The sequence below is a fragment of the Empidonax traillii genome, unplaced genomic scaffold (genome assembly GCF_003031625.1).
Source record: "Empidonax traillii isolate 1590-97213 ecotype Southwest subspecies unplaced genomic scaffold, ASM303162v1 scaffold115:size2055165, whole genome shotgun sequence".
Classification (NCBI taxonomy): Eukaryota; Metazoa; Chordata; class Aves; order Passeriformes; family Tyrannidae; genus Empidonax; species Empidonax traillii.
In genome coordinates this window covers 573,105-591,232 of record NW_020955308.1, presented here as the reverse complement: position 1 = coordinate 591,232, position 18,128 = coordinate 573,105, and the positions used below count along the sequence as shown (strand labels likewise).

Below are 18,128 nucleotides of genomic sequence, written 5' to 3'. Positions count from 1 at the left end.
TTCTATTCTCTCTACCAGCAATTTGAAGTATTTAGCCTCCTTGATTGCTTTTTATAGAGCTATGACCTAGGGTGCATATGCTGTAAACTCTCAGAGTAGAAAGAACTTTTTATCTCTGCACAAATATAACTTTTGACTTAACAAAGATTCCAGGTTCATTTCCAAATGTGCTTCACCCTATTAACCCTGGAGCTCCTTTAAGTCCTATTAGCACCACACCTTGAAAATAGGATAACCAAAACCAAAAAAGCTTAAAAAAAAAACAAAAACAAAAGCAAAAAAACAACAACCACCTTAAAAGTAGCAGGTGAAGAATACACAAGAAACCATTTTCTTACAAACCAGAATTTCTGGATGAAAGGATATTTACTGGAAATAACCACTTCGTCTGGCACCAGTGAAGATTCCTAGTTCTAAAGGAGAAGACATTTCTAGACCAAATGACTGTTTAAGACTCATTGATACTCATCAACCAAATCTGATGCTCCTCATTTATGCTTTGACTAAGCAATAACATACAGACTAAATATTTTTAGATCCAGTAGTTGGAACAAATAACAAATGTAGCATTTAATCTTCGTAAAACATCCCACGTCATCTAGAGTTTAAATTTACATACATTTCTGCATGGATAACTGAAGCACCTTTGTTATCTAAGTAAAACACTTTTCCCAGCAATTTGAATCAAAATAAAAAGGACAATTCATTACTTATATTATCAAAAATGCTTTACTTCTTACTATCAAATTGATACTTAAGTCACTGCCCTTACTCTAATTAAAATAAAGTCAGTCTAAGTTTCATTCCTCTGTGGTCCATAAAGCAAGGCTAAAATTGTTACATGCAGTTTTTCATCAAAGCAAGAGATAAAACTCAGGATATACCTGCACTTCTAAAGGATGCATTAAAAAAGGTGCACTCACTATAACAATACTCATTTGTACATGCTAGTAAATTCAACAGATGTACAGTAACTGGCATGATTTTAAAAGTACTGGATGCCAAAGAGCAATTGCACTACATTCACAAACAGTTCACAAAAATACCAAGTAAACTATTACTGGTGAACTTATTAAAAAAATTTTCAAAGCTATTATATTATATACACCATTCTTTTGAATAATATTACAGAAATATTCTGAGACCTTTGCATACACACTTATTTCATTTTTGTCTGAATACTGGCAATCTTCAGAACTCCTGTTAAGTTTATCTTGGCATTCTTCTCATGCAGAAATCTTTGCCCATATCAGCCTGTCATATTTTCAGCAGCCTAGAAACAGAAAAAACACTTATTGCAAGTCAGCAAAAGAGTCATCATAGAGATTAAATTTAGTCTTTTCTTGTAACTATTTTAATTTTCCTAGAACTTAAAAAGAAGAAAACCTAAAAACGAAGAACTACTTATGAACATTCCTCTAATGAACACTATTTTTTTTAAAAAATAATGCTGTCAACTGCCATTACCCTTTTCTAAAAGAGCCGTTCCTGCTTGTTTGTGTTAAATTTTATGTCCTTTATCTGAGCAACTTGTATCCTCTACATTTTACCCTAATGCTTTCAAGAAGTGCTCAAATGCATGAATATGTTTACCTCTGGAATTTACTACTTGATATAATTTGTGGTAATTACTATTCCCACTCATACAGATAAGCTATTGACAAAAAACTTAGAAGAATTACACTAACTATAATTGTATAAGTCACACCGCCAATTACTTGATTAAGAACATTAGTATTTTTTATTACTGAATAACTCAACCCAACCCACAAGGCACACTGTTGAAGACTGACAGTGGGAAATTTTAGGCACTTATGGGGCAAACAGTCAAAAGATAGCAACAGGAATGATAAATCAGTAAAAGCAAATGAAAAAGTAAAACAGTCCTCAATTACTTACATACACATAGTTAAATGCACATCTATGCACACATTTAAGCACAAATATAAAATGTGCAAGAGCATGAGTATAGAAATATGTTAAGTTAAAAATAAAGTATGCAGTCTTCTAGAGTAGAAGCAAGATATAGGTTTCCCCTCCACCTCCCACTAGATCCACTAGAAGACAATCATGATTGTGACGTTTAGGTAGAGAATGAAACTCCTTTAAAAGTCAATTGAGGATTTGTTTTTAAACCATTGTTACCCTTTACTAGTTAAACAGGAGGTAAACGCTAATATACGAAAAGCCCTATATATACACACGTCACGAAATCCCCTGTTGCTGGTCTATGGAAAGGTTCAAGGCACAGGTTAATGTGGTGAACGCAGTACGTGAAGATTACACTACCAAGCTGCATGTACCCATTTACAAGTACTGCTACATACTGTTAAGTCTGAGGTTGTAGAAATGAGGTTATATTGGTTAAAGGAGAAAGTAGCAACGTATTTGTGATACGATGCAGATAAGGGGGCAAATGGTGACTACAAATGCCCAGAATAAAAAACTCTGGGGTTTGGTCATGGTTTTCGGTTTTTTATTTTTTCCCCTTCAAAAGAGTTAATCTAACTTTTTTATTTGTACCATTTCCAGCATCATGTTTAGTTTAGTTGTATTCAATGCCTTTTCCATGGAACAGTTCATTTCCTTGATTTAAATATGAATCATATCTTAAAGTACAATTTACGAATTGAAGTATAGCAAGTTGCACATACATTCAACTCTTAAAAATAAATTTATAAGCTTTTTAAACAAAAGTATTACCTTTAGAGCTTCTGTAGCCTTGCGCAGTTCTTTAATAACAGATGATAATGCTTCTGGATTTATCCCTTGTTCACAAAGCCGCACACAAATAGACAATGTCTCCATATCCAAGCCAGTGTTTAATATTCTTGAAATCTCAAAGAGAACTGCAACAGAAAAAAGGAAATCACTTTGGTCCCTACAGACTATGAAATTTCAATTATCAAAATCATTATTGATCAACATTTAAGTTCTACAGTAGAGTGTGAACATGGCAGTTGTGCACTGCAGTCTGAACTTCAACAACAGCATTCATGTTCAGCTTTCCAGCATAAGTTAAAAGCTATGACTTCCAACATAAACACTATTCTTTTCTGGTTCAGGAAAGTAAAAAAATAAATGAAGAATTCAACAATTAACATGCTTACCAATTATGTAAAAGGTAGGCTATAAAAACACTGTGCTTCTGAACTTCAGATACTGATGATGCCCTACTGAAATGGACCAGGAAACACATTGCTAAAGCTTTTACAGAGAATGTCAGCAGTTATCTAGCCACCTTCTTCCACAACGACACCTGACTTTAGGTCTAACATTAACACAAGTTTAATGATAAGCAATACTATTCAATTTTATGTGTCCTGAATCAAGAGCAGCACCACAATATGAGACCTTCTGGAGAAGGAGATTCCAGTCACATCTCTCTCATTACTTCTTAAGTTTCTCTGAAAGGCCCCTTTGTTTTGATTCTCATAAACAGTTTGTCAAAGATGCAACAGAACAACTCACTGAGATTTGGTTTCTGATTTCTAAAGTAAGCTCTATCCTGAAGCTAAGTCCCAATATAGATTGATTTTGTACAGGTGTTACTCACAGTTTCTGTAACCAAACCTCCCCCAAGCTAGGGAAAAGTGAAGTACTAGGTCTTTCTCACCATGTAAAAGCATCATGGCAAATGACTACTGTCCACTTGACAACTATAAAAATATTCCCTGGTACACCAGTGACATCCTGCAGCACACTCTGGTAAGTCACACTTACCCAAGACAACCTAATGTATCCAGTCAGTTCCATTGAAGTCACAGGGAGAAAAAAATCTCTAGGCGTGAAAATATTCTTGAAGCCCACACAAATAGGTTGGATTAAGAATACAAACAAGTTTAAGACTTGAAAGCAGTCTGTCAGTCCATTGTCCTACCTACAAGCCAGGAGGAAAGCTTCCATCTTTCTCCACCTCAAGACATTCTGTTCCTGCTGGCTTTAAAACATACCATTCCAAACACATTATACATGCACACCCTGTCCATACAAAAGCATCTTGAACTAACAAACTGATGAAGTTGCAATAAAATGACATTGAATGTTTAAGAGCTACAGAACTAAGAAGGACTAAAAACTTCCCAGAAAGAAACAATTATTATTTTTTTTAACCATTTAAAATCTATCAAAAATTCTACTAAGCATGTGACATATTTGAAGGCAGAGTAGTAATCTAACTGAAGGTAAGTTCCAATTTTCTATGTCAGCAAGAGCTGTGGTCACTGTGTCAGAGTCGTGCCTTTGGTGCAGTCTTTCCACAATTCCGAGCTCTTAACTCTGAAGAGAACAACTGCTAAATATCTATGTCTATCCTAGGCAAAATGTATACATTTTTACATGGAGAGCCTGGGCTCCTAAATCAGAAGATCAGTGTACTTTCCACATCTGTTCTTAAAAGCCTTTTTTTTGTCTTTAAATCCACACATCATCCCTCCTGCCCAAAATGTTTCCGCACAAATGGAGAGAACAGTTGTCAAATATAGTTATCAGAACTTAGACTGTCGATCCTACCCAAACAACCCTCTCTCCATCTGCACAAATTAGTCTTAACCTCTTGCAGCATCAGAGGAGCCATAACTCTGCTAGACCTGCTTTTGCAGGTCAGAGAGCAAAGATCAGTGGCTGAAATGCTAATTTTTACACCAGCTGGACTGGTGAAAGTCTTTGCTAAGAAACTTTTATGTTATAGTATTCATAAATTCAAGAGAAGGGAAGATGCTGAGAAAATGGCAAACGCAAAGCAATATCCCCCAAATGCTCTCCCTAGCCTTCACTCTCTTGTTAGGGCATTTTCAGAGAAAATCTTTACATTTAACAACCCTCAGAGGATTTCTTGGCAGCTTTCCACTTTGCATATAAGGCTTTGCCATAGGCATTTCATAGAATTCCAGAGTTTTGCACTACACTAAGAAACAACTCCAGGACGTACCAGTTTTGATTCCTCCTAGTCAGGCCAGAAGAGTAAGTGAACACCTGACCTTTACTCACCTGATCCCATTTCTTGGCTTACAAATTTCCAAAATATTTCCCAGCACTCCTGGTGCCACTATTCTCACATTCCCCATCCCATAACAGTTTTGGTTTTGTTTGTTTGGTTTTTTTTGCATCAGAAACTATTCTAATTCCATAACACTGATTACTGTTCTCAACGCTTTTTCACTATATTGTTTGTTTTGGTTTTGTTTGTTCGCTTGTTTAATTTAGTTTACTTCTGTTTTCTGACTTGAGCCATGCAGGAGAACGAGGGCTCACATCAGTTCAGGCACTGGCAGCGTCACAGGGTTGGTCCCGCCTTTCCCTTCCACACACTTCGTTTTCCCCCGGCTTAAATCCAGGACGGACAGAGCCAGAAACAATCATTTGCGTTATCCGGTACAAATACCGAGAAAGCACAGTAGAAACTTACATATATTCATAAACACTAAACCCCAACAGTACTCTCTATTATTATTAGCTAACTAAAGATCCCCAAGAAAAGCCACTCGACGTCCAAAATTCACTCGCACTACGCGGGTGTTCAAAGCGTTTTCACTCACTATGAATAACACGAAGCAAACAAAGATATCGCTACGCCCTACACCTTCCAGCAGCCCTAACCCGCACCCCTCTTCCTAGGAGAGGTGCCCCGGGGGCGTTCGCTTTTTCCTCCATCCTGACTAGGAAGAATCGAAGCACCCAGAGCTGTTTCTCAGCGTTGCTTCTTGGCCGCCGCCCCGTGCGCGTCCCCCTCCCGCAGCTGTGTCACGCACCGTCCATGGTTTCCCGCACCGCGTTTAGGCTGGCGGCGTTGCTCGCCATGGCGACCCTCACAGCCCTCCCCCGGAACCGGAACGAGCCGCGGCTCCGGCCCCGGCCCCACGCGAGACCCCAGCGCAGCGGCACGGCCCTGGGGGGCGGGCTTTCTTTCGAATTCGTGCCGCGGCGCCCCTGCCGATTGGCCCGTTCGAGAGAGAGGGAGCCCGGCCATTGGCCCGGCGGCGGAGGCCGCGCGCTGTGATTGGTCAGAGCGGGCGGAGGGGGCGGAGCTGTTTAAAGGGCCGCCCGGCGCGGCGGGGGCGGGAGCGGCGAGTGGGGCCCTATGAGCGGGCGGCGCGGCCGTGGTGGTATCCCGGCGGTGGCAGCAGCCCGGTAACGGCGGCGGGGGCTGTGCCTCGCACCTCGGCACCCGCGGCAGCACCGTCCCCTCGGCGCCCGGGAACTCAGAGAGCGGCTCGGCGCGGTGGCACCGTCCCGGGGAGAAGAGTGAGAATGCTGAGAGGGGGCTTCTCGCGCGGGACTCCCGTCCTGTTTGCCGCCGCGGGGGCTCGGGAGGTGCCCTGCGGCGGGAGGGAGCGGTGCCGCCGCCCGCAGCCCTCTAGAGCCGGGGCAGGCCAGTTGGGGCGGGGGAAGGTGGTCGGTTTTAGCGCCCGGGCCAAGCGGGACCTGCTCGGGGCGTTACTGCTGCCCCAGCCCACGGGCAGCGCCGCGCATCCTCCTTCCCGCCGCCCGAGGCCCTGCCCGCGGCCAGGGGCTGCTAGGCTGCTCCGGTGTGGGGGGAGGAGGGCGGGTCGCCGCCTGCAGCCCCCTCTCGCCACTCCGTCCCCCTCCGTCGTCGCTGCTCGGCGTGCGGGCACCGCGGGGCGGGCGGGGGGACCGTGCTGCCCGCGTCCTGGAACCTCTCCGTATTCCCGAAGCCCCTGAGTGCCAGCGCTTGGTGCGTGAGCTGCGCCCTCCCCCCCCAGGAACGCGCTTGGCCTCCTGACCGTTCTGTTTCTTCTCGTGGTTGTTCATGGGTGTTGTTTTCTTGGTTTTTTTTTGGTTGCTTATTCTTTTGGTATTTGTTTGTTTGGACTTTTCTTAATTCCCTTTTTCATGCCCGTTCTTGTCTGGTTTTTTTTAGGTCCTGTTAATTTTTAATCGTTTATACCAGCCTTCTTTATCGGCTTTATGCTAGTAGGTCCAAGCCAAAGCGCACTTCGTTTTTGTTAGCCCTTTAAATGCTTCTGGCACCTTAAAACGATGATCATCTCTTCCTAAAGCCTTCAGTATAACTCTAAAATGTCAAAATTATGATTTCATTATGTCCCTTAATTTTTCCTTTCCCTCTCTCTTTTTCAGGTATAGTTTAGTGTTATGGGTGATACAGAAGAAGCTAAAATGCAGATAGCACCAGAAACTCCAGGACGAGTTGCAATCCTGAATCCTTTTGAAAGTCCCAGTGATTATTACACTCTTCAGGAGCAGATTGTGTCCAGTCCTTCGGTCTTCAAGTCAACAAATTCCTCATCAGTAAGTTCTAGTCTTAAGTTGTATAACTATGTATGTTAGGCATTAATATTTTCAAATGCATTTTAAAGGATATTTTATTTAGTGTACTTTAACATATATACTAAGCTAAAAAATTTTGGTAGCATTTGGAGTTTCTTCTCTTTACAGAAATATGCTACTTTTAATACTAATCTTGTTGCTTAGTCTTCCTACCTTTCTGTATTTATTTAGTCATTAGATATTAGGTGACTGAGTGCTAAAAAAGCCCCAGTTCCTAAATAATAAAACTTAGTTGCATTTTTGCTATGAGCTGTTTCTGTATTCGAGTTAATGATTTTGTGTATATACAACTTTTAGTTGCAAATTACATCTTGGTTTGCAGTAGAAATTATTCTTTGGTAAGCAGTAAAGAAGATACTGTGCTAATGAAACTAAAAAGACTTACTTGGCAGATAATTTTTCAAAGGTATTTGAACATAAGTGCTAATTGTTAAATAAAGGGGTGAAACTGCTTTATTTCTGAATTGGATTTTGTAGTGCACTATGTATGGCATTATGAGGGAGACTTTGCAAGATGCATATGAGGTTGCAACTCTTCAGTCTTCAACATGGGAGGTGAAAGGAAGACTGCTCTTTTATTGGATAACATGGTTTAGGTACAGACACTGGGTGTTCATGGAACCACAATTTGGATTGTGGCAATCTAGAAACGACTAAATTTGATCTGAAGTTATGTATCTTTACTAGATCTGTCCTCAGAAATTGAGAAGAAACTGACACCTCCGTTTGTAAATATTAGCTATAACTTTCTATTTAATATTATCATGTAAATCACTGTAATACTACCACCAGAGTAAGAAGCCTGACTGATTAATCGTTTTTTTTAAAGTAGATCATTTAAATAGAAACTCTTTTGAATATCAGAAACTATATGGTAGCAGTGATTGTGTTGTTCCATTGAGATTTGTCCTGTAGTTTTATTTTTATCTTTTTAGAATAGCAAGCATTAAGATGCCTGTTTCTTTTTTTCAGACACCAGGAAAATTTAGATGGTCTATTGATCAGCTTGCTCTAATAAATCCTGTGGAAATTGACTCAGAAGATGTTCGACGCCAAGCAATGTATTTGAGCCATGCTAGGTAACTTTGCAATCTGGTTTTGTGCAGTTAACTTAGCATTAATACTGGAACACTGTTCTTTTGCTTTATTGACATGGCATGAAGCATCGCTGTAATAGGATAATAAACCAATTTCCATCCTGTCTAGATCAGGTCACTCAGATTAGAGGGCATCTAACTACTCTCCAAGCGACCTGAACCTACATTTTTCTTTTTTTAAATAGGAAGAACTGTAGAAGGAATATAACTGTCCTCAGCTGTATCTATGAATCACCATGCCTTAATGTCAGTCCTTTTTTACCTTAATAGCCATTTGTTTCCTGGCCTTCCTCTAGCAACCAGTAGGTTTCAGACTCTAATGCTTCTTATATGTTATACAGCCTTAAGCCTTATGTTTTTTAGGGAGTTAATTGCACTGTTTTGGGAAGCCTATTTGGACACCCACAAACAAGCTTTAATCGAGATGGTTTGGGTGACAATTCCAATGATGATTAGTGACATGGCCCATAGATATGTGTGTTGTCTCTGTGGGTCCTTTTAGTCTGTCCCACTGTTTCATACCCATTGTGATTTTTTTTTTTTTATTGTCTCCTGTGATTAGAAAGAGGCTGGTTTGACCATATGTAGATTTGCTTTGTACATCCTTGCATGTTTCAGGGTAGTACAGATAGAGGTTACTTCTGAGGGCTACAAACTGTACATGGTTAAATGCATATCTGTATACAAATGTGTGAGTAGGAGTTTGCACGGAAACCTTATTTAGGTTTCATAAACACAGTTTCATGGAAATAAAAGTGTCGTAAATACTACTCTTGATGTTACAAGTTTGTGACGAAAGAATTGAGTTTTTGAAGCCCACACATAATCTTATGTGAATTATGTACTCCTGTTAAAAGAGATAATTTATAATGCTTGTTAACAATTAACTCTCTGAATTAATAGCAAACAACCACAAGCATAGGTAATTCCATGTATAACTATTTCAAACTGTTAAATCTCTGTAATGTAGTCAAACAGTCTGAGGAACAGCACTGTGTAAAAGCTTATAAGCACTTGGGAAAGTCTGAGTGTGTATCATATATAGACTTGATTTTGTGTAGTATTACTGTTTCCATAAACTGGGCATCATCTACGTGCTGTGAGTTTATTAAACTGCTTGTAAGATGTTTAGGAGAATGCTTTTCTGGCAGACTTTGTTATTCAAAAAATAGTCTGTCAGTAATTGAGCAGCCACACTGACACAGCCTTGTCCACAAACTTTCTGCTTCCTTTTTTATTTCTGCTGATAGAAATTGAATGTTTCTAAATTGGATGCTATGCTATTATTCGTTAATTATTAAAAGATACCTATCTGCATCTTGCATACTGTGTGTCACAGCTGCAAGTGCTATGTTGCTTGAAGTTGCGCACAAGACAGTCTTGGTTTTATTCTTGTTAAACATATATGACATTTTCACTTTGTTATTTTCCCGGAGTTATGTACTAAAGAAAAAAAGGTCCTCTTTTACACTAACCAGCACTTCTAATGGGAGCTGTTTTCCCAGTTCCTCTGCTTATTACTTGTGATCCACTGTGCATAAATATACAGTGATTGTATGTTTACTCTTTTTTGGTACAGTAACTGAATTTTGTGCAGGTGTCTTCATAGAATTGTCCCTTTAGCATTATCTAGGCAGACATAATTGAAGATGGCATGTCTAAACATTGTAGTTATATTGGAAGTGTGATAAGCATGAAAGAAAGAGCTGTGGAAGAGAATTTATGTATCAGGCACATCTGTGTGTGTGTTTGTTAGCTAATAATGTTGGGTTGTCTGACTGATTTCTAAAATTATTGAAGGTTAATTCAAGTATACTAACTGTATATGAAACCATTGTGTGATTCAGCTAAGATAATGATGAACATTTGGAAACTTCAAAAAATTTTACAATAAATTGCATAGTAGTAACTGAGTGAGACTTGAAGGTGACCATTAGAGGAAATACAGAGTCTCACACATCATGGCTAAAGTAACTACAATATTTTTTTAAAAGCTAAGTTAAAAGCTGAATAAGAGAATATGTTCATTGTTAGAAACTGAAATATGATATATTCTAAATGGAAAAAAATATGGCAGACTCTCTATTTGGCAGAGAGAACTCTGTGCTGGGAAAGTGGGCTGTGTCAGGAACTGAGTTTGCAAATTCCAGGAGTGTCTTCAGCTGCCCTTCAATTCCTTGTATCCCGTATTTTGATTCTGCTTGGTTTTACAGTGTAAGATTAATCTCATGGTAACTAATAGTAAAATCTATTCATATGACTGAGTTGTGACTGAGTTTTTGTCCAGACTTGCTGATACAAGGAGTAAATAGATGATTTGCAAATTCGTACTTATAAATGGTACAGATCATTTTCAAATGAACAGAGCTGAGAATTGCATTAATATTTCTAAATTTATAGTATAAAATTATTACACGTAACAGTAAAAACATCTTACAATTTAGAGTATAATGCAGTCGCATTTATAAAGTTCCTCTTGAGCATCTATAAATTATTACATGGTTTGACTTTACATTTTTTCTTATGTGATGGTTTTGATAATTGAGTTGTTTTTCATTTGTTACTTAGAATTGATAAGGAGACAGAAGACAGAAGGCAAAAAGCTATTGAGGAGGTAATAAAATTTTGTGCTATCAAATATTGATTTAATTTTTTGTCTACAAAAAAGATCCAGGTCTATTATAGGATTTCAAACCTCAAAAGCCTGTTATATTTCAGTAATAAAGTAATTTTGCATCGTCATCCACTGTAGTTGGAATCTACATGTTCTTTTTCTTCCCATCTTTTTTCACAAACCTGTAGGTCAAAACAACAGATTTTTTTTTTCTTTCATGTAGCTTGGCTAGTGGTAATGTAGCTGTAATGTAACTTAAAAATAGTTAACTTGAGGTTAAAAATGAGCATTTGGGGGTTTACAGTAGCTGTTAGTGGTTTATTGCATTTTTTAAAATATTGTTGATTTTTTGTTATTTCTTTTTTTCCTTCCAAAGTCTGCTTAGTTAGATGTACTACTTTATTGTGGTAGCTTGTATATATTTCCATCCATTTTTCATTTTATTTTTTACTATCCATTTGTGTAGCAGAGAAGGAAAAGTGTTTCAAATGTCCACTATAGAAATCTTAAATGTAATTTCAATTTAAAAAAAGTAAAATAAAGCTCTAGTAGGCAAGTTTGTCAGTTTCTGTCTCTGCAAACAAAAATATTTTTTATGATTCCATCAAGGCGCTGTGTAGTTGACCTGCAGCTAAGATGTTCTTTTGTTCTGTATCTGTATTAAAAAGGGTATTTCTTCTTCGTGAGGTATAACCTAATGGATTCTGCAGCTGAACAGCTTGAAACCATGTCTCTGATAAAAATTATGCCTTTAATAGCTGTGTTTCAAGCTGAGTTATTTTCATTTACTTTGAGTCTTGCATTTATTGTGGAAACAGGGTTTGCCATGTATTTTTTGAAGTAATAGTGTTCATCTCCTCAGCATCAGGGTGTTCCATAGTGCAACTGCGATGATAGATACAGTTTCTGGTTCAAAGACAAAGACTGAAATGGTGTCTCTTTATCACTTCTGTGAAATAGCTCAATTGTCAAAATACAACTTAACAAACTGAAAACTTTAAAAGAATGATTTTAAACTACTGTGCAATAAGTGGGACAGTGACAATTCAAATTTTTAAATGAGTAATTATTGTTAAATTAAACTTTTCTTAAGTTTTCAGTCTGAAAGATCTGAGGTGTGCTATGTGTCATAAAGAATATGGTGGTCTTCAGCTTATTTTTTCCTTAATCTCTCTGGGCCTGAAATAATGAAATATGTTCTGCAATTTTTCTTCTTCAGGGTACTGATCTAAATTAGAGTTGAGAATTGCCAATTTTTTTAAAGTGCTGACATGATTGTTTTTATTCTACTCTAGTTTTTCACAAAAAGACTCATAGTTCCTTCTCCTTGGATTGAACATGAAGGCAAACAAGTTTCTCAGTTTAATTCAACTAAATGTAAGTTGCTTTTGTGTGTCCATCCAAATAGTGTAGCTTTTGGAGAAATTATCAAGCATAATTTATTTCAATCTTAATTTAAATTTTAAGAACTGGTGATAAAATATGGCACAACTGATAGATTGTCAGCTGTTCTCTCCAAGTGCTTTCTTTGTTTAAGAATTATTTGTTAATCAAGAGTCTGTCTTTATAATTTTTCCTTTTTATTGTTTTTGGATTTTGTTCTTAAACCTTTCTACTTTAATAAACCTGTTTTTAACCAATTTAATTTGCACACAGAATTGCACTGTTGATACTGGTGATCGCCAAGTCTTGTACTTTACTTTTTATTTCTGATGTTTGTATGTCCTTATTCTGACTGCTTTCCTCACCATATAAGCATATGGGAAATGGAGTTCCATATTTTTTTACCCTTGCTGCATAAATTCCTGTTGTCATCTTAGTGTCCTGTTAGCTCGTGGTCACTGCTTATGGGTTTCCTAAGTTCGTTATGTTTATGCTCACGTTAGATTTTATTCTTAATGCTATTGTTGCTGAAGTTTATATATAACCAGCAGAATACATAGTAAATGGACTACAAGCTGGACAAATGTCAGCTATAAAGTAGTGTTTGGTAGGAAATTCTTAAATAAGTGGTGATTTTTCAAGATTTGGAGAAGGCTAAACTTAAAATTTTTTTATTGTGGAGATGCAGCTTGTGGATAGTGTATTTTTAATTGTCAATTGCAAGGTCATAATTTTTTGAGCGGAGAACATGAACCATAATCCGAGATCTGGAAAAGTGAACGGTAAAGGAAAATGGTCTAGTGTGTTTTTTAGCTGTATAAAAAACCCAAAATATTTCTTCACCTCAAGTCCAGGCTGAGTGATTTTATGGAAATGTGTTCTACTTGAGCACAGCCTGTTTAGCTAAGTGTAAACGAGTTTGTTTTAAATCTCTCTAATGTAGAGGAGGGTGCAGGAGACAAAGGTCTGAGCAGTGTTGATGGTATTTCACTATGCTTTGTTTGAATAGAAAGGTGCTGAAATTCTCTTCTTCAGCTATAATAGTAACCTTTTTTCATTACTCCTTCCTAATCTCTTCCAAACTTCAATGCAAAAGTTTTGTTTAGTTGTATTAAATATTCTAACTCTATATGCAATGCATGCCTTAATTTTAAGTTCTTCTGTGTTTTACAGCTATTGACCTAAATAACATTTCTCCGATTGGAAGACAACTAAGCTTGCAGCCTGGGAAGAGCAATGGTTAGTGCAAGGCAATGTCTGAAATTACAGGCTTTCTCTGAAGCAAAATAACCCATTTTAAATGGTTATTTAATTTAAAAGGGCAATTATTTGTTTGTTAATATTCCTGTAGAAATAGTTTTTCTTGACCTAAATGGTACTACTAATTTTAATATCTATTTCCCATAGTAATTTAATTCTGTTATACTCTCTGGTATTTTTTATGAAGTAAAAAAACGAAGTCCTCTGTATGACTGCGGAGTGCGTTTTTTCCAACTCGATGTATGCACTTTTTCTGAATTAAAAAGTGAATGTAAGCCTCAAGTTTATGGGTAAATTACAGTTTCAAGAAACCTTTAATGTGTTGGACTGTTAAGGGTTAGAGAATCTTGATTATTTTCTCTGCCAAATAAATAGTAGAAATCTTAATACGTATTTTAAACTGTATCATTTTAGATAAATAGGTAGTGTTTTTCTCCAGGGTATTTTGATAATTTTTCTCCCATTTCCTTTTGAATTCTTCCTTTCTTCAGAGACCTCTTTCCTCAGTTAACATAAAAGCCCCTAGAGAGGCATTCTTACAACTCTTGGGTTTTTTATCGCCAGGCCTAATGTGCTGCATATAGTGTTGTCAAATCAAAATCACAGCTTTAATTAACACTTTTCCTTATTGCAGCTGTAATTTAAATAGCTCAATTGCAGTGCAATTTGAAAGTGAATGTTTGCCTCTACAGTTTTAGTAAAAGGTCACTAAGCTAATTTTGTTGGTTTTATTCATTGCAGCTGCTTGTCAGACAGTACTGTCTTTGCCAGTGGATATTAATTTAGAGAAAATACTAGGTATGTCATGCAATATCTGTATATATGAATGTCTAAATGTTTGCTGTGTGTTTTTGTCTTATGAAATACAGAGAACTAAATGAATGAATGAGTTTTAAGTATGTGTTCTAATTAGACAGTGCGTGTCACACAGGACACGTGACTTAAATGATATGGTTTTAATGTGGACATAAAGATAGAAAAGGAGGGATATGGAAGACAACTGGAAATTGTGCAGCCTGAGGAGACTGAGGCGAGACCTCCTTGCAGTCTACAGCTTCCTCATGAAGGGAAGCGGAAGGGGAGGCACTGATCTCTGAGGTGACCAGTGACGGGACCTGGGGGAACAGCCTGAAGTTGTGTCAGGGGAGGTTTAAGTTGGATATCAGAAAAAGGTTCTTCACCCAGAGGATGGTTGGGTACTGGAACAGGCTCCTCAGGAAATGGTCACAGCACCAAGCCTGACAGAGTTCAAGAAGTGTTTGGATGATACTTTCAGGCACATGGTGTGACTCCTGGGGATGGTCCTGTGCAGGGCAGGAGTTGGACTTGACGATCCTTGTGGGTCCCTTCCAACTCAGATATTCTGTGATTCTATAAAATTGATTAACAGTTAACAAATGCATAAAAGGTAGTAAGCAGAAGATAACTCCTGCCTCCCCCAAACAGAGCAGTTACTTAACTTCGCAGAGCTGTTTGACTTAGAGTTGACTGGCCTTGAGGCTCATAGCCCAACCTTGCCTTGAGTAAAGCTGTGCCATAACTCTGCCTTTTAACTGAAGCCAAGGTGGTGACTGGAGCCTGTGCGGTGGCAAACAAGCCATGACTGCTGACTGAGGAGGCAACAGTCCAAATTAACTGTCCGATTATAAATGCTACATCAAGCAATTGCTGCCACCTTCTCAGGCTGGAAAGGCCTGTTTTTACTGCTCACGTGGGAACAGGATACAGCCAGCTCGGAGGGTTTCAGCTGCGTACATCTATCCCAGTATTGAAATTAATCTAAATTAAAACAGAAAAACAGTACCATATCTATTGCCTTTTTTTTTGTCTTAACAAATGCTTCCATCAACACATAATTTGTGAGTTCATTAAAAATTTCTTCTAGAAGGAATACCCAGTTGCCTCTGGATATGTCTCGAAGACCATTTAAACACCTGGGAGACCTGAAAAAGAGTTTAGTTTTGCTTGGGTAGTAAAATAATCACTTTTGCACTCTTGCAACTCAGATGTGAGGAATTGGGGAAAGACCAGTAAGCAGATACTAGCCTATATATACATATATTTTATAGTTTTTTAAATTCAGACCCTAGTGTTAAGCGATGGTAGGCAGAAGTGGAACCTTTGTGAACTGAGTGGGCTCTTTGTAGTGGTGCCTAATTAGATTAATTATTTGCTGCATTGGTAAATTGGATTGAATGTTTTAATTTAGTTATATATCTCTCTGTAGTGGAAGATTTTTTTTTTCTGCACTCTTATTGGAAACAACTTTTCCCCACAATTTCTAGGTGAATATTTTAGAACTGAAGAATTGGCAGATCAGTCTCAGGAAAATCTAAGCTCTTCATCACTCAGAAGAAAGCTGTTTTTAGAAGAAAATGGAAATGTATCTGCATGTTTGTCCCCTTCTTTGCATAGTCCATGTGGTAGTCAGCCACTTGGAGTGCTTTGTTCAATAGAATTATCTCCGGTCCGGTGCAGAAGCCCTCTGGACACATCTGGTTCAGTAAGTGGCCTGTTTTGTGGGCTGGATGGGATGTACTTTATGAGGGAGTAGGTGCTAGACTTGAGGATGGTGGTTTTGGTTTTTTTTCCCAAATTTGGAAAAAGCTATGTGAACTAAAAGTATTGAAAGAATATATTACTGACTTTTTATTTTGTCATATTATTTTGTTGTGCTGCTGTTCTTTTGTATAGAACGAGTTATGTTCTAATGTTAAGTTATGAAATGGAAGTAGAAACTAAAACATGCAAAACACTTGCTGAAAGCATGTTGAAATGTTATCTTTTTCATAAAATAGATATACAGAAAAAGTCCTGTTTAAATTCACAAACTACTCTCTAAAATACCAGTTGATATGAACTTGTGATATAATTACTTCCCTTAAAGCTCATAAACTCATTTATAATGGAAGACATTACTTGTGGATCTTTGAATGCAGTGCTAAATTTGCCTTTTTTTTTTTTTTCCATTGAGTTTTCAGATGAATAGACATTAATTAGAACACAGAACATAATGTCTGTTCTTCACATTAAAGTAAACCTTTTTCCTGGGTGGACATAGCACAGCGGAACTGGTTTAGGTGATATGGTTTTATCTGTTTGGTGACTGAAGCGCATGGGAAAAAAAACTACCCTAGGAATAGTGTGGCTTATAAAAAGGTTACTATGTTAACCTAGTAAAGAATTCCGTTAACATAATAATGGTCACATTCTTGCAGTATAATTCTCTTTTCTTAAGGAGAAATACTTTCATGTTTTGCCTGCTGCTGGAGTAAGTAATTCAGAAAATATGATTTACATTAAAATATAAATAGTGGCTGACTTCTGTCAGCACTGATATGAGTAAGAAATTTAGATCAGATACTTGACACAGATAGCATTAATTCTCTATTTAAGTTTCTCAGAGTTCTTAAATCTAATGAATATAATAGGCCTAGTTGGTATTATGTGACAGTTTGAGTCCATTGTGCATTTCTCCTATGTGGAGGCATAAAGTCCAGGTAAAGAGCTGCACTGAAATATTTAAGCTAAACTGATGATAGAGATTGTCACTGTTAAGGATTAGTCTTTCTCAGTGCTCCCATATTAAGCTTTTAAATTAGAACTCTTTATATATATATATATATATATATTAGCCAAAGTTAACGTTATAAAAATATGCTGTGTGGTTTAGAATTTTTTTTTTTTTTTTTTCTGAAGGGTCAGTTTTCTTCAAGTCCTATTCAGGGAGGAACAAGAGCTTATAGTCTGGGAAGTATAACCAGTCCCACATTCTCAGAAGGGTCTCCTGCACGTAGTGGTTCTCCTACTTTTTCACCAATTGCTTTCCACATAAGAAAAACACCACTCTCAGGTATGGTTTAATTGTGTATGTGTTATTCTTTCTTGAGTCATATTTTTATTATAAAAATTTTTTATTATAAAAACTGCTGAGTTCTTAGGGGAACCTATTTGTGTTTGGAGACAAGTTACTATGCTTGGCAGACCAACAGTCTCCTCCTATGTGACACATTTACTGTTTAGCAGTGAAATGTGTGAGACAGTGTAATGTATATGCTTGCAAAAAATCAACTAGGGAAAATATTTTAGAAGAAGGCATTGAGACCTTATAGGAATAAAAGAAGTTAGGAGGGTTAATCCAGTGTGGGAGGGAGTTTAAAGCCACATGTCTGTGTAGTATTGACATTTGAAAATACAAGGCATCCAGTGCAACAAACCATGTCACAGAAAACAAATTTGGTGATAAAAATGGGTAAGAAGCTTGCCTTCACCATGATAATTAAAATGTTATACTGGTTTGTTTGGTATTTGGCGTTGGTTGTTTGATTTGATTGGGAAACGGGGATCAGTAAAATACTGTGTAGTTGGCTATAATTGTTCAGTGGCCTGCAGGCATTTGAGGATGATGAATTTTTTCTATCAGATATCATGTGGAATTAAATTGTCCGTTTTTTTTTTTTTTTTTT

The 18,128-nt window shown here is 37.6% G+C and overlaps 2 protein-coding genes across 10 annotated transcripts in view; one reads left to right on the top strand and one right to left on the bottom strand.

Annotated features, from left to right (window-relative positions):
* Nucleotides 1–347: 347 nt before the first annotated feature.
* Nucleotides 348–5,871, bottom strand: MZT1 (mitotic spindle organizing protein 1). The gene is made up of 3 exons (XM_027882952.1): nucleotides 5,751–5,871; nucleotides 2,704–2,849; nucleotides 348–1,273 (listed from the first exon to the last, which is right to left on the bottom strand). The coding sequence occupies exons 1-3, from the start codon at nucleotides 5,797–5,799 to the stop codon at nucleotides 1,250–1,252; spliced, it is 219 nt and encodes a 72-aa protein (XP_027738753.1). The 5' UTR covers nucleotides 5,800–5,871; the 3' UTR covers nucleotides 348–1,249.
* Nucleotides 5,872–6,118: 247 nt separating this feature from the next.
* BORA (BORA aurora kinase A activator) overlaps nucleotides 6,119–18,128 on the top strand; it is a 32,417-nt gene continuing 20,407 nt past the window's right edge. For all 9 annotated transcript variants that reach the window (XM_027882946.1, XM_027882948.1, XM_027882950.1 and 6 more), the window contains exons 1-9: nucleotides 6,119–6,243; nucleotides 7,099–7,269; nucleotides 8,281–8,387; nucleotides 10,974–11,019; nucleotides 12,315–12,396; nucleotides 13,576–13,641; nucleotides 14,404–14,460; nucleotides 15,948–16,165; nucleotides 17,362–17,515. In XM_027882946.1, the coding sequence (XP_027738747.1) occupies nucleotides 7,114–7,269; nucleotides 8,281–8,387; nucleotides 10,974–11,019; nucleotides 12,315–12,396; nucleotides 13,576–13,641; nucleotides 14,404–14,460; nucleotides 15,948–16,165; nucleotides 17,362–17,515 (886 nt within the window). In that variant the 5' untranslated portion in view covers nucleotides 6,119–6,243; nucleotides 7,099–7,113. The remainder of the gene's footprint in view (nucleotides 6,244–7,098; nucleotides 7,270–8,280; nucleotides 8,388–10,973; nucleotides 11,020–12,314; nucleotides 12,397–13,575; nucleotides 13,642–14,403; nucleotides 14,461–15,947; nucleotides 16,166–17,361; nucleotides 17,516–18,128) is intronic.